General features: G+C 39.9%; 1 protein-coding gene across 4 annotated transcripts in view; it reads right to left on the bottom strand.

The window, feature by feature from the left end:
* Positions 1-15,067, bottom strand: part of USP37 (ubiquitin specific peptidase 37) — a 124,967-nt gene that overhangs the window by 51,554 nt on the left and 58,346 nt on the right. For all 4 annotated transcript variants that reach the window (XM_050751258.1, XM_050751255.1, XM_050751256.1 and 1 more), the window contains 4 exons: positions 12,915-13,076; positions 2,545-2,676; positions 2,262-2,385; positions 269-459 (listed from right to left, as the gene is read on the bottom strand). In XM_050751258.1, the coding sequence (XP_050607215.1) occupies positions 269-459; positions 2,262-2,385; positions 2,545-2,676; positions 12,915-13,076 (609 nt within the window). The remainder of the gene's footprint in view (positions 1-268; positions 460-2,261; positions 2,386-2,544; positions 2,677-12,914; positions 13,077-15,067) is intronic.

Below are 15,067 nucleotides of genomic sequence, written 5' to 3'. Positions count from 1 at the left end.
TTGGTTTATATTTCCCTATGACATAGAAAGGAAGATGAGATAAAAATTCATTACTCAGGAGGCTGAGGTAAGAGGATCACTTGATCCCAGGAGATCTAGGCTGCAATGAGCTGGGGTTGCGCCACTGCACCCCAGAGCCTAGACGACTGTGTGAGACCCTGTCTTAACAACAGAAAAGAATTCATGGCATCTGGTATGTCGTAGGAGAGTTTTAATCACTTGCCATAAAGAAGTAAAAAGGGAAAATCATTTCTTAGACACTACTTACGCTTTACAAATGATGGAATGCTGAACCTCAAACTCCAAATTAGTAATAACAGGGCAAGTGTATACTCTGGTAGCTGAAATATCTGGTGAATTTTCTTCTCCAGAAACAGGTTCAGTCTTCCAAGTTTTATTTAATTTTTCCATATCTTCTTTCAACTGGTCCAAACACTGACTTAAAAATTCATGAGCATCCTAATAAGACAACAATATCCTTAATCAGAAAAAAACATTTCTAGTCACAATAATACCTCATTGAGGCTGGGCGTTGTGCCTCATACCTGTAATTCCAGCACTCTGGAAGGCTGAGGCAGGTGGATCACTTGAGGTCAGGAGTTCGAGACCAGCCTGGCCAACATGGTGAAACGCCATCTTTATTAAAAATATAAAAATAAGGCAGGTGTGGTGGCGGTCCCTATAATCCTAGCTACTTGGGAGGCTGCGGCAGAAAAATCGCTTGAACCTAGGAGGCGGAGGTTACAGTGAGCCAAGATCGCATCATTATATTCCAGTTTGGGTGACAGAGCAAGATTCCGTCTCAAAAGAAGAGAAAAAAACCAACAACAAAAAACAAAACAAACAAAAAATAATAGCTTATTAACATAATTTATACAGCGAAAGCCCTTGGAAGTCAGTGACATATGTGAACAACATCAGGTTTATTCTTATAAGAATTGGGGGGGGCTACATATTTTGTGAATAAAAACAAACGAGAGATTATATATTCTTAATAATTTTATGAGTTGCATTGGCATGAATGAATGAATAACTCCTCACTTTGTTAAAAAAGGTAATTTCTGCAGCTAACAAAGCCCAGGTCCTTGCACTGGTAAATCAAATCTATATATTAAAATATGGTACAATACATAGAAGAGTCACATTTAGTCTTACTACAACTCCTTAGGTTTTTCTTTCTTTCCTTTTTTTTTTTTTTGAGACGGATTTTCGCTCTTGTCACACAGGCTGGAGTACAATGGCACAATCTCGGCTCACTGCAGCCTTTGCCTCCAGGGTTCAACCAATTATCCTGCACCAGCCTCCCAAGTAGCTGGGATTATAGACATGCAACGTCACATCCAGCTAATTTTTTTGTATTTTTAGTAGAGATGGGGTTTCACCTCGTCAGTCAGGCTGGTCTGGAACTCCTGACCTCAGGTGATCCACCCGCCTCGGCCTCCCAAAGTGCTGGGATTACAGGCATGAGCTACCACACCCAGCCTCTCCTCAGGTTTTTCAATCTATAATGAACACACATACACAAATCTTGTTTTAAAATAAAAATCAAGAAACACACTAAAATCATGTCAAGTTCCATGATTTCTGAAATGTTATTTATTTAATTTTAATTTTTATTTTTTTGAGACGGAGTCTTGCCCTGTAGCCCAGGTTGGAGTGCAATGGTGCAATCTCAGCTCACTGCAACCTCTGCCTCCCAGGTTCAAGAGATTCTCCTGCCTCAGCCTCCTGAGTAGCTGGGATTACAGGTGTGTGCCATCACACCCGGCTAATTTTTTTTTTAATCTTTAGTAGAGACAAGGTTTCACCATGTTGGCCAGGCTGGTCTCGAACTCCTGACCTCGTGATCCACCTGCCTCGGCCTCCCCAAGTGCTAGGATTACAGGCTCGAGCCACCGCACCCGGCCTATTTTATTTATTTTAAAAATATTTATTTTTTGAGATAGAGTCTTGTTCTGTCACCTAGGCTGTAGTGCAGTGGTATAATCTTGGCTCACAACAACCTCTGCCTCCTGGGTTCAAGTAATTCTCCTGCCTCAGCCTCCCGAGTAGCTGGGATTACAGGTGCGTGCCACCACGACTGGCTAATTTTTGTATTTTTAGTAGAGACAGGGTTTCGCCATGTTGGCCAGGCTGGTCTCAAACTCCTGACTTCAGTCACCTCAGGTGACCTGCCCACCTAGGCCTCCCAAAGTGCTGGAATTACAGACATGAGCCACTATGTCAGGTCTCTGAAACGTTTTAAAACAATTAATACTCACATTCTGCATATAACCAGAGAATCTCTCTGCTGTAGCTGAAATGGCATTTTTAACCTTCTTGAGTAAATCCTTTTTGGTCTCTGAATTACAGATATCTTTTTTAACAAGCAAGTGTGCAAAGCGTCTGGTAAAACAAAAAACACAAAGTTAGCACGACATGGCATGATATTTTAAAGAATAATTACTAATAACGGCACAGAAAATTTTTAAGTGTCTAAAATTCCATTATTCTATAATCAATGAAGTAAAAGGCTACTCAATAAGTACAGTACGTAATGATTACCTGATAAGTGCATTGAGTGGGATTTTCTTCCATGGGATACCTTGTTTAAGCAAGTCATTTGCAAATGACTGGAGTGAAAACAGAGATTGTAGAATAGCATTCATATAGCAGGTATTTCCCAAATTGGAGAAGCTGAAAATTAAAGAAATAGTGCTTTAGAAGGCAACAGGAATTCCTAAAGTATGTTCAGTATAGTAGGAGTTCTCCACTTTAACATGTTTCAGAATCACCTGGAGGGCTTGTTAAACTACGTATTACTGGACCCTAACCCCAAGGTTTCTGATGCAGTAGGTTTGGATACAAATGTGTCCAAAAAAAGAAGGCACAAAAATGTCCATTTCTGACAAGTTACTAGATCATGTTGATGCTGCTGGTCTGGGGACTGTCCTTTGAGAACCACTGCATTATGACATTATAATAATAGGCCAGGCGTGGTGGCTCACGCATGTAATCCAAGCGCTTTGGGAGGCCGCGGCAGGCAGATCACTTGAGGTCAGGAGTTTGAGACCAGCCTGGCCAATATAGTGGAACACCGTCTCTACTAAAAACACAAAAATTAGCCAGGCGTGGTGGTATGCACCTGTAATCGCAGCTACTTGGAGGCTGAGGCAGGAGAATCACTTGACCCCAGGAGGCGGAGGTTGCATTGAGCCGAGATTGTGCCATTGCAGTGAGCCTTAGCAACAGAGTGAGACTCTGTCTCAAAATAAATAAATAAATAAAAACTTAGTTTGATCTAATGGAAAAGTACACATTTTCAAAACGAATGCTAAACATGACATGACTGGCTTACCTAAAGTGCTATTCATTCTTACTTATAATTTATTTTTTTCACTTAAATGTAACTTATTCATTTCTCTGAAAATGAATGCTCAGAAAAGGAACTACTGGGTCATAGAATATATGTGTTTAGGTACTGCCAAACCTTTTTCCTAAGTACAAACATATTTTAAAAACTTTTTATGCTGGGCACAATGGCTCATGCCTATAATCCCAGAACTTTGGGAGGCCGAGGCAGGTGGATCATAAGGTCAGGAGATGGATACCATCCTGGCTAACACGGTGAAACCCCGTCTCTACTAAAAATACAAAAAATTAACTGGGTGTGGAGGCACGTGCCTGTAGTCCCAGCTACTTGGGAGGCTGAGGCAGGAAAACCGCTTGAACCCAGGAGGCAAAGGGTACAGTGAGCCAAGATCACGCCACTGCACTCAAGCCTGGGCAACACAGTGAGACTATGTTTTTTAAAAAACAAACAAACAAACAAACACTTTTTATTTAGAAATAAATTTAGACTTCCAGAAAAGATGCAAAAATCTTTACCCGTATTCACCAACTGTCATACTTCTGTAACATGCACTTCATCACTTAATATCCCTCTCTCTCTCTATATTTTTCTGAAACCATTTCAGAGTAAGTTGCATTTATTAAACCCCTTTAGTTCCAAATACTTTAGTGTGTATTTCATAAGACCATTCTTATAAATAACCAGTACAGTTAATTTAACTGTACAGCATCAGTAAATTTAACACTGATACAATATTCTATCTAATATACGTTCCTTAATTCAATTTTGTCAATTGATCTAAGGTTCTTTATGGCTTTTTTTCCCTCACTTAGGTACAAGATTCAGTCCAGGATCACATGATATTTTCATGTCTCTTTAGTTTTCTTTAATCTGGAGTAAGTCCTCAGCTTTCTCTTACGTGACACTGACATTTTTTAAGAACACAGTTCTCCCTACCCCTGGGTTGTTTTATTTTTGTTTTTGAGACAGGGTCTTGCTCTGTTGTCCTGGCTGGAGTGCGGCTTACTGCAGCCTCAACCTCCCAGGCTGGAGCAATCCTCCTACCTCAGCTTCCCCACTACAAGTGTGTACCACCATGCCTGGGTACTTTTTTAATTTTTGTAGACACGGATCTCACTATGTTGCCTAGGCTGGTATTGAACTCCAGGGCTCAAGCAATCCTCCTTCCTTGGCCTCCTAAAGTGCTGGGATTACAGGCATGAGCCACTGCACCCAGCCTGTTTTTTTCTTTTCTTTTCTTTTTTTTGAGACAAAGTCTTGCTCTGTTGCCCAGGCTGGAGTGCAGTGGCATGATCTCAGTTCACTGCAACCTCTAACTCCTGGGTTCAAGCAAGTCTCATGCCTCAGCCTCCCAAATAATTAGGGTGACAGGCATGTGCCACCACACCCGGCTAATTTTTGTATTCATTTATTTTTTTTGAGACGGAGTCTTGCTCCGTCACCCAGGCTGGAGTGCAGTGGTGTGATCTTGGCTTACTGCAACTTCCGTCTTCCAGGTTCAAGCAATTCTCCTGCCTGAGCCTCCCGAGTAGCTGGGATTACAGGCGTGTACCACCAGGTCTGGCTAATTTTTTTGTATTTTTGGTAGAGGTTTCCTCATGTTGACCAGGTTTGTCTTGAACTTCTGACCTCAAGTGATCCGCCCACCTTTGCCTCCCAAAGTGTTAGGAATTACAAGCATGAGCCACCATGCCCAGCCTCTATTTTTAATAGAGAGGGTTTTCCCCATGTTGACCAGGCTGGTCTCGAACGCCTGACATCAAGCGATTCACCTGCCTCGGCCTCCCAGAGTGCTGGGATTACAGGCGTGAGACACCTCACCTGAGCTAGCCTTATTTTTAATAGAACATCCGTCATACTGGGTTTGCTGTTTCCTCATGATGAGATTCAGGTCAAACTGGAAGAGCACATGAGCAAACAGTGATACCATGTCATCCTTTTTTTTTTTTTTGAGAGCTTGTTTGGAGGTTCTAGCAGGGGAGTGCAGCTACTTGTATACCCTTGACTGAAGACCAGTCCTCCTCTACTGGGGGTGGTCATCCTCTTTGACTGAGCATGCAGGTTTGGGATGGACACACGTGGGGTGGTGAGGGAGGAAGGGGATACCCGCCGAGCCAGTCAGATCAGCCAAATCAACCCTGGTGGACAATGGGGTGACAGAGGTCACAGCCAGATCGCCCTCACATCCAATCCTTTTTTTTTTTTTTTTTTGAGAGGGTCTCATTCTGTTGCCCAGGCTAGAGCACAGTGGCACAATCTTGGCTCCCTGAAGGCTCGACCTTCCTGGACTGAGACGATCCTCCCACCTCAGCTTCCTGAGTAGCTGGGACCACAAATGTGCACCATCATGCCAGGCTAATTTGGTATTTTTTTGTAGAGACAGAATTTCATCATGTTACCCAGGCTGGTTTTGAACTCCTGGGCTCAAGCAATCTGCCTGCCTTGACCTCCCAAAGTGCTGAGATTACAGGTGTGAGCCACATGTCTAGGGGTTACTGTATCCTAAGGGTATTACATCCAGGAATATATGATATTCCTGTGTTGCCCATGGGTGATGTCAATTTTGAGTACCTGAGAGAACTACTGTTTTTGCTTCTGCCTATGAGGAAGTATGAGAGTCTGTAATTACCTTCCTACTATAAACAATGAGAAAACTGGACAAAATAGAGAAAACAGCTATTTGCAGATACCAGACAATAGGCAGCACAAAACGGTGATCCATAAGACAAGGAAAATAAATGATGTGAGCCCTACTATTACCCAGATTTTCTGTCTGGAGGCAATTTGTGAACTGCAATTCAGGGAGCACACAAACAGAGCCCAGAAATCTTATCAAGTTGAGCTGAGAGAAACGAGTTCGAAAAGCTGAGGTTGCTGAGATTTCTGGGACAGAGTACTTGAGAGGAGGGAACTGAGCAAAGGAAAAGCTCCAGAAATCTGCATAGCGGTCTGCTTGAATATTTGGCTGAATACCAACCTGTGTATGCAGAGTGAAACTCAGTCTTCTTGACACTAATCAAGAACAACTTCAAGGAAAAGAATATTTACTGTGGAGCTATTGGCCAAACAACTCCCAGAACTCATGCAGGGACTAAAATTCCACCAGTTTGAACTTCCACCAGTCAGAGTAGCGAGACCTAGATGAATTCACAGTGTAACAGAGACCCCAAACGAACTACGTTTTAGGAAACGAAGCAAATTAGCCTTAGAGTAAAGGATACTCTATATTCAAAAAGAACTTAAGCAGATCACACAGCTGAGAAAGAAGAAAAAAAAAACAGAAATTAAAAAAAAGAACTTAAACCGGAGTTTCAAAACAATCAAAACCACTGCAGATAAGAATATTAAAACGACTACTTAAAATATGCTCTACATGATCAAGAATGGAAAGGAAATCATAAACATAATGAGAAAAGTGGAAGATTTTTTAAAGACTCAAATTAAACTTTTAGAGATGAAAACTGCAATATTTAAAATGAAAATTTCACTTGATGGGATTAATAGCATATTAGACACTGTAGAAGGAAATATCAGTGAACCTGAAGACACAGCAACAGAACAGATTCCCACTAACCTGTGGGACGATATCAAATACGATTATATTTATATCAAATATAATTGGAATCCAGAGCAGGGAAGAGTCAGAAAAAAAACTCTAAAAAAAATCGATAAAAACGTTCAAAATCTGATAAAAACCCACAGATCCAAGAAGCTCAACAAATCCCAAGTGAGATAAACATGAATCAAAATGAAGCCCATCAAAATAAAACTGCTAAAAATTAGCAACAAAGAGAAAATATTGAAAAGCAGTCAGAAAAAACTGTCTTAGCGCCTTCAGGCAAAAAGATTAAATCACTTACAAGGGCAGAAGAATTAGACTGGCATCTTATTTCTGAAAAGCAAATACAAAGCAAGGTAACAGTCAAGTAGCATTATAAGAAACCCAAGGAAAGAAAGCATGACCCAAGGATTTTGGGTCCGAACTATTTTTCAAGTGTCCAAGCTAGAGAAAAAATTTTGAATATGCAAGAACTAGGGAAACAAAGTACATAATTATAAAGTTAAGACTAAAACAAGATTAAGACCATAGGCTTCTAGTCAGAAATTATACAAAACAGAAGACAAAGAAAATATATCTTTAAAATACTGAAAGAAACACGCTATCAAGTTAGAGTTCTATATAAGCTAGATTTCTAGATCCAATGGAAATATCTTTTAAAATTAAAAGTAAAATCCTTTTTCTGACAAACAGAATCTGAGAATACTTGCTGCCAGGAGACATGCACTGTAAGAAATGTTAAAACGACATTCTTCACTCAGAAGGAAAAATGATACCAGATAGAAACTCGGATCTGCACAAAAGAATAAAGAGCACTTAAAATGGGAAATCATGTGGGAAAATACAAAATACATTTCTGTCTCATCTTTTAATTTCTTTAAATACTACTGGACTGTTTAAAGTAAAAAAAAAAAACACCAAATAATACACTTTAAATAGGTAACTACATGGTACATGAATTAGTAAGGCTGTAAAAAAGACATAACTACATATTGTGGGATGTGTAACATACATAGAAGTAAAATGGGCTGGGCACGGTGGCTCATGCCTGTAATCCCAACACTCTAGGAGGCCGAGGCGGGCAGATCACTTGAGGTCGGGAGTTCGAGACCAGCTTGACCAATATGGAGAAACCCCGTCTCTACTAAAAATACAAAATCAGCCAGGCATGGTAGTGCATGCCTATAATCCCAGCTACTCTGGAGGCTGAGGCAGGAGAACTGCTTGAACCTGGGAGGCGGAGGCTGCAGTGAGCTGAGATCACGCCATTGCACTCCAGCCTGGGCAACAAGAGCAAAACTCCACATAAAAAGAAAAAGAAAAAGAAAAAGAAGTAAAATGTATGATAATAATATAAATGGTGTGGGGTGGGAGGCAATAATAGAGATAAAATGAACACAAAGGAAAGAAAGAAAAGAGAAACAAGTAACCAAGGACAGATGGAGTAAATAGAAAACAATTAGCAAGATGGTGGACTTAAATTCAGCCTTATCCATAATTGTGAAAAATGTTAATGGTCTAAGTACTTCAACTATCAATTTAGACTGGATGATCTAATCATAAAAATGTGGAGTCACTATTCATATAAGACACAGTAGACTTCAGAAAAATATTATCAGGGATAAAAAGGGGTGTTTCATAACAATAGAGAGGTCAATTCATTAAGATGTAATTAATATAATCCTAAATGTGTATGTGCCAAAAACAAAGCTATAAAATACATAAAGTAAAAACTGACAGAACTGGAAGGAGAAATATACAGGTTTCTGGCCTAACATACAAATTTCTGACCTAAGTTATACTTTATTGGGTATCAGGACTGCAGCCTCTGATTTCTTAATTGTTTTCATTAAATAATCTCTCCTTCCCTTTATTATAATACTTTTTGAATTACTGTTCTACGTATATTTCTGGTATGCAGCACAGAGTTCAGTTTTGCTTTGCAAGACAGTTTTAGACTATTTTTACATTGCTGTTAACCCCTTTATCATAAATTTTTAAAACCATCTAGCCTGCCCATTTTATTATTTTATGTTAGAGACAAGGTCTTGCTCTGTCACTTAGGCTGGAGTGCAGTGGTACGATCATAGCTCACTGTAACTGTAAACTCCTTGGCTCAAGCGATCCTCCAGCCTCAGTCTCCCCGGTAGCTGGGATTAAAGACATGTACCACCATGTTGGGATAATTTTTTATTTTATTTTATTATTTGTAGAGAAAGGGTCTTGCTATGTGGCCCAGGCTGGTCTTGAATTCCTAGCCTCAAGTGACCCCCCATTTCGGCCCCCCAAAGCGCTAGGATTACACATGTGGGCCACTGTGCCTAGCCTAGCCTGCCCATTTTATTTATTTATTTATTTTTGTAGAGACAGGGTCTTACTATGTTGCCCAGGCTGGTCTTGAACTGTCAAGCTCAAGTGATCCTTCCAACTTGGCTTCCCAAAGTGTTGGGATTACAGGCGTGAGCCATTGCACTCAGCCCATTCATTTTAAATGGTATCCTTTGACTCACACCTATTACTTTATGAAACAGTCAACTACATTATTCTACTTTCTTCCTCCTCTCTCTTCGCCCATTTTCTTTTAGTTGCAATCTTACTACTTTACCAGAAAAAAAAAATTTGGGGGGAAATAGTGTCTCACTTTGTCACTCAAGCTATAGTGCAGTGGTGTGACCACAGTTTGCTGTGGCCTCGACCTCCCAGGCTCAAGCAATCCTCCCACCTCAGCCTCCCAAGCAGATGGAACTACAGGTGTGCACAACCACACTCAGCTAAATTTTTTTTTGTATTTTTTGTAGAGACGTGGTTTTTCTGTGTTTCCCAGTCTGGTCTCGAACTCCTGAGCTCAAGTGATCTGCCTACCTCAGACTCCCAAAGTGCTGCGATTACAGGTGTTAGCCATCATGCCCAGCTGACATAATGTTTATATACCATTCTATGTATTCTCACCATTGTTTGTCTTAGTTCTATAACTGAATATATGAAATGTTCATCATTTATGCTTTTGTCAATGTTTCTCCAGTTACTCTTGGATGCATGAAGCTCATTTTCTGTAAAGTCCTCAGAAAGAGCAAATGTGTGTATAGTATTCCAAGTTCTTATACTTCAAACTTTTTTTTGCTAGCTTGCATATTTGACATCTTGGCTTGGCATGAAGTATTTGTTTCACGCCTCCTTCCATCGAGTTTTTTGAAAATGATGTTAATGTTATCCTGCTCTGCATGATGATTTTGAGAAGTCTGATGCCAGTCTATTTCTGTTGCCCTTGTAAATTATTTCACCTTTTTGATTAAGGAACTGAGGATTTTCCTTGTCTTTAAAGTCTAATAGTTGTACTAAGATTTGTCTTGATTATTCTAGGTCAATTTTCCAGATACTTGGAAAACTCTTTCAATATATAGATTCAAGACTTTTATTTCAGTGAAGTTTTCTTGGATTATAGTTGTTTTGTTGTTTTTTTTTTTAGACAAGGTCTCGTTCTCTGATCTCCCAGGCTGAAGTGCAGTGGACTATCATGGCTCACTGCAGCCTTGACCTCCTGGGCTCAAGCAACTCTCCTGCCTCAGTCCCCCGAGTATCTGGGACCACAGGTGCACGCCACCAAGCCCAGCTAATTTTTGTACTTTTTGTAGAGATGGGGTTTCGCTATGTTGCCCAGATTGGTCTCGAATTCCTGGGCTCAAGAGATCTAGCCACCTCTGCCTCCCAAAGTGATGGTATAACAGGCATGAGTCACCATGCCAGCAGGATTATAGTTTTTTAACACTACTTCTGTCTCAATGCTTTGGTCTTCTTCTTCTGGGACACTAACTATATGTAATATGGGTGTATTCTTTGCCTTTTTCTAATTCAACTACTTTCTTTCTGGCTTTTTTTTTTGAGATGGAGTGTCACTCTGTCACTCAGGTTGGAGTGCAGTGGCACAATCTCAGCTCATTGCAACCTCCACCTCCTGTGTTCAAGAAATTCTCCTGCCTCAGCCTCCTGAGTAGCTGGGATTATGGGCACACGCCCCCATGTCTGGCTAATTTTTGTATTTTTAGTAGAGACAGAGTTTCAACATACTGGTCAGGTTGGTCTCGAACTCCTGACCTCAGGCGATCCACCCACCCCCAAAAGTTCTGGGATTACAGGGATGAGCCACCATGCCTGGCCCTTTCTGGTTTTTTATATTTCTTCTTCTTTTTTTTTTCTTTTCCGACTTTCCTTTTTAAAGCCCATTTTCATTTGAAATTATTTTCACTTGGGTATCTTCAATTTAAAACTTCATTTTCAATATACCTTTCCTTCTCCATCTTTTCTGGGTTCAAGTATTTGTCATTTCATTTATTCTTGCTTGTCCATTGTGATCCTTAGTTTGAATCTTTTTTTTTTTTTTCTTTTTGAGACAGAGTTTTGCTCAAAAATGTTATTTCTAGAGATGGGTATAGGTACTATACAGAAACGAAAGAAACACTGGAGGAGCCTAGAGCACCAAGGGTGGCAACTCACAAGGCTCTGAAGAGTCTGAAGGAGGTGAATAACAGAAACCACAAGTAAACTAAAAAATATACAAGAGAAGGCAATAGGAAAATGAAACAAGTAAGATCAGGGTAGACAGAGACAAAGACCCAGATGAAGAACGGTTATGAAATGGGATAGATAAGACCAATATAAAATGTTGTCTGGTTAGGAGGCAGCAAGATAACTGAGGTAGAACAATTAGAATGAAGAACAAAGGAAATTAAGCATTTGACTGGAAAGCAAACATCATAGAAGAAAGAGTAGAAAAGATGAAGATTAGAGAAAGCAACAGGTAAGCAGAAAGGAGAGTGAATTGTTTTCACTGCAAATTTTATGATGTTTTCTGCAAACATATGAAGCATATAAACTACTATGAATAAGCCATTTGGCATATATCACTTGTTCAAGTAATGTTGTAAGTTTAAAGCTGGTATAAAAGCAGTACTTTGAGTGAGATTAAAAACAAATAAGTTGATAGGTTATGAGAGAGCAGTTTGGGAAAAATAATTAAAAATTTCAAACTGCCTTCCGTAGTCTTAATCCCTAACAATTTTACTTCCAATATTTTATCCTATAGAAAAGTTCCAACAAGCAGTAAAAACATACATATGTGTATAACAATGTTCATTCTAGCTTGAATTATATTTGGAAAAAAGGGAAACCTAAATGCACACTTACGTGGTTGAAAGTTCTGTATTAACATACAAGGGTGCCAAGATTAATGTGCAGTGAAAAAGATAACAGAGAAGCAATATAGCATAGTGATTAAGAATGCAATTGGAGCATAACTGCCCGGATTTACTACTGACTATATCACTTTGAGCAAGTTAATTAACTTTCCTAAGTCTTACTTTATTCATAAAACCAGACTTTTAATATATCTATCTCAAAGACTTGTTGCGAAGATTTAAAAGAAAAAAAATCAATTTAAACACTTAGCAGACAGTATCTGGCACACAATAAATACTTTAGGTAACAGCGCTACTGGCCAGGCACAGTGGCTCATGCTTGTAATCCCAGCACTTTGGGAGGCTGAGGAGAGAGGATTGCTTGAGGCCAGGAATTCTACCAACCTGCAACATAGTGAGATTCCCATTTCTATTAAAAAAAAAAATAAAAAAGATAGCTACTATAATTACTACAGTTATTATACTATGATCTCCTTTTTGTGTTTAATAAATATATAACCATGAAGAAACTAGGAAAAATATATAAAAAACGTTGAAAGTATCTCAGCCGCAGAATGAAGTGTAACGGGTTGGAAAATACACATTTTCTGCTTTAAAATGAGTATTATATATATTCCAAAGTTCTAAAATTGTTTGGCGAATAGAAAATGAAGTTAACATTACTTATGGATGTAACAAAACTTTAATAAGTGATCTAATTTCTAAATATTTTAGAACTTTAATGTGACTCCTTTAATTATGTTTTACACCAAAGCACACTTCTATTGAATCACTTTATAAAAAAGAAAGTAAAATGAAAGAATTAACCTACCCCTGCAGTTGCTGCTGTTGGTGAGAGGAAAGGGGCACTCTTGGTTTATTCCAGCCAGTGTAATCCTGGTTACACCTCAGTTTTTTAACAGAAAGAGGAGCTGGCTGAGGAAGAAATCCCAAACTTCTTTTGGCAGAGGGAGTCTGGCTTGAAACATTAGTCCTATAAAAAAGCATAAATAATGAAGAAGCAAAATAAATTTTTGAATACTACTATTTTCCCTGAATAGATTAAGAGAAGTCAATGTTTAAGGAAAAAAATCTTGAATTTAGGGAAATATCAGTAATAATGATCACTTAAGGGAAAACTCTACAAACGTAAACTAGCAAATCTGTTCCTACACAGAGAGGGTTATAATACATAACATATTTAACCTACAACCAAAATAATCCATGTGAATAGCCTGAAAAAGAAAACAATACATATAGTTTCACTGTTATCCATTTTGTGGATACTACATTAGTTTACCTAGTCTTGGACAGACTTACAGTATACTTTTTCCACTGTTACAAATAATATAACAAATATTCTTACCCAATCTCCTTGAGAAATTCCTCTAGTTTATATGCATAGAAGTGAAAATGTTAGAGGTATTTTCAATCTTCATTTTTAATTTTTCGAGATATGGTGATTATTTTCCAAAAAGGCTGCACCAGTTTATACTTCAAACAACAGTGACTTTCCATTTCCTCATATGATTACATTACTTACTATTATCAGTTTTAATTTTTTTGCTGGGTCCAGTGGCTCACGCCTGTAAGCCCAGTACTTTGGGAGGCCGAGGTGGGCAGATCGCTTGAGCTCAGGAGTTTGAGACCAGCTTGGGCAACCTGGTGAAACTCCATCTCTACCAAAAATGCAAGAAAATTAGCCAGGCATGGTGGGGAGGATCTGTAGTCACAGCTACTTGGGAGGCTGAGGTGGGCAGACTGATTGAGCCTGGGAGGCAGAGGTTGCAGTGAGCCAAGATCGCGCCACTACACTCCAACCTGGGTGACAAAGTGAGAAGGCATCTCCAAAAAAAAGGTTTTAATTTTTACCAATAAAGAGACACTTGATTTCACTGTTATTTGATTTTGCACTGTCCTGATTACTACTGAAATGAACATATTCATATAGTTGTTTACTCTTTTCTGAATTGCTTTCCTATACTCTTATAGTAGGTTCTTTTTTTTTTGAGACAAAGTCTTGCTCTGTCACCCAGTCTGTAGAGCAGTGGCGTGATCTCGGTTCACTGCAACCTCCATCTCCCGGTTTCAAGCAAGTCTCGTGCCTCAGCCTCCCAATCCCAAGTAGCTGGGATTATAGTTGTGCACCACCATGGCCAGCTAATTTTTTTGTTTGTTTGTTTTTGTTTTGAAATGAAGTTTCACTCTTGTTGCCCAAGCTGGCATGCAATGGTGTGGTTTCGGCTCACTGCCACCTCCGCCTCCCGGGTTTAACTGATTCTCCTGCTTCAGCCTCCCAAGTAGCTGGGATTACAGGTGCGTGCCACCACACCTGGCTAATTTTTTGTATTTTTAGTAGAAACGGGGTTTCACCATGTTAGGCAGGCTGGTCTCAAACTCCTGACCTCAGGTGACCTGCCTGCCTTGGCCTCCCAGTGTGCTGGGATTACAGGCGTGAGCCACCATGCCCGGCCTAATTTTTTGTATTTTAGTAGAGAAGGGGGGTTTCACCATGTTGCTGAGCCCGGTCTCAAACTCCTGAGCTCAGGCAATTTGCTCGCCTCAGCCTCCCAAAGTGCTAGGATTACAGGTGTGAGCCACTGCATCTGGCCCACATTCTAATTTTAATATTTTTATACTGTGAAATTTATCAATTTTTAAAATCTCGTTTAAGATCTTTGTATTTGTATTTTGTTTAAGAAATCATCTTGTGGCCGGGCGCAGTGGCTCACGCCTGTAATCCCAGCACTTTGGGAGGCCGAGGCGGGTGGATCACAAGGTCAGGAGATCAAGACCATCCTGGCTAACACGGTGAAACCCCGTCTCCACTAAAAATACAAAAAATTAGCCGGGTGTGGTGGCGAGCACCTATAGTCCCAGCTACTTGGGAGGCTGAGACAGGAGAATGGTGTGAACCCAGGAGTGGAGCCTGCAGTGAGCCGAGATCATGCCACTGCACTCCATCATGGGTGACAGAGCGAGACT

Source organism: Macaca thibetana, chromosome 12, assembly GCF_024542745.1.
Source record: "Macaca thibetana thibetana isolate TM-01 chromosome 12, ASM2454274v1, whole genome shotgun sequence".
NCBI lineage: Eukaryota > Metazoa > Chordata > Mammalia > Primates > Cercopithecidae > Macaca > Macaca thibetana.
Note: the sequence above shows the minus strand (reverse complement) of the source record. Positions and strands in the feature narration are given on the sequence as shown.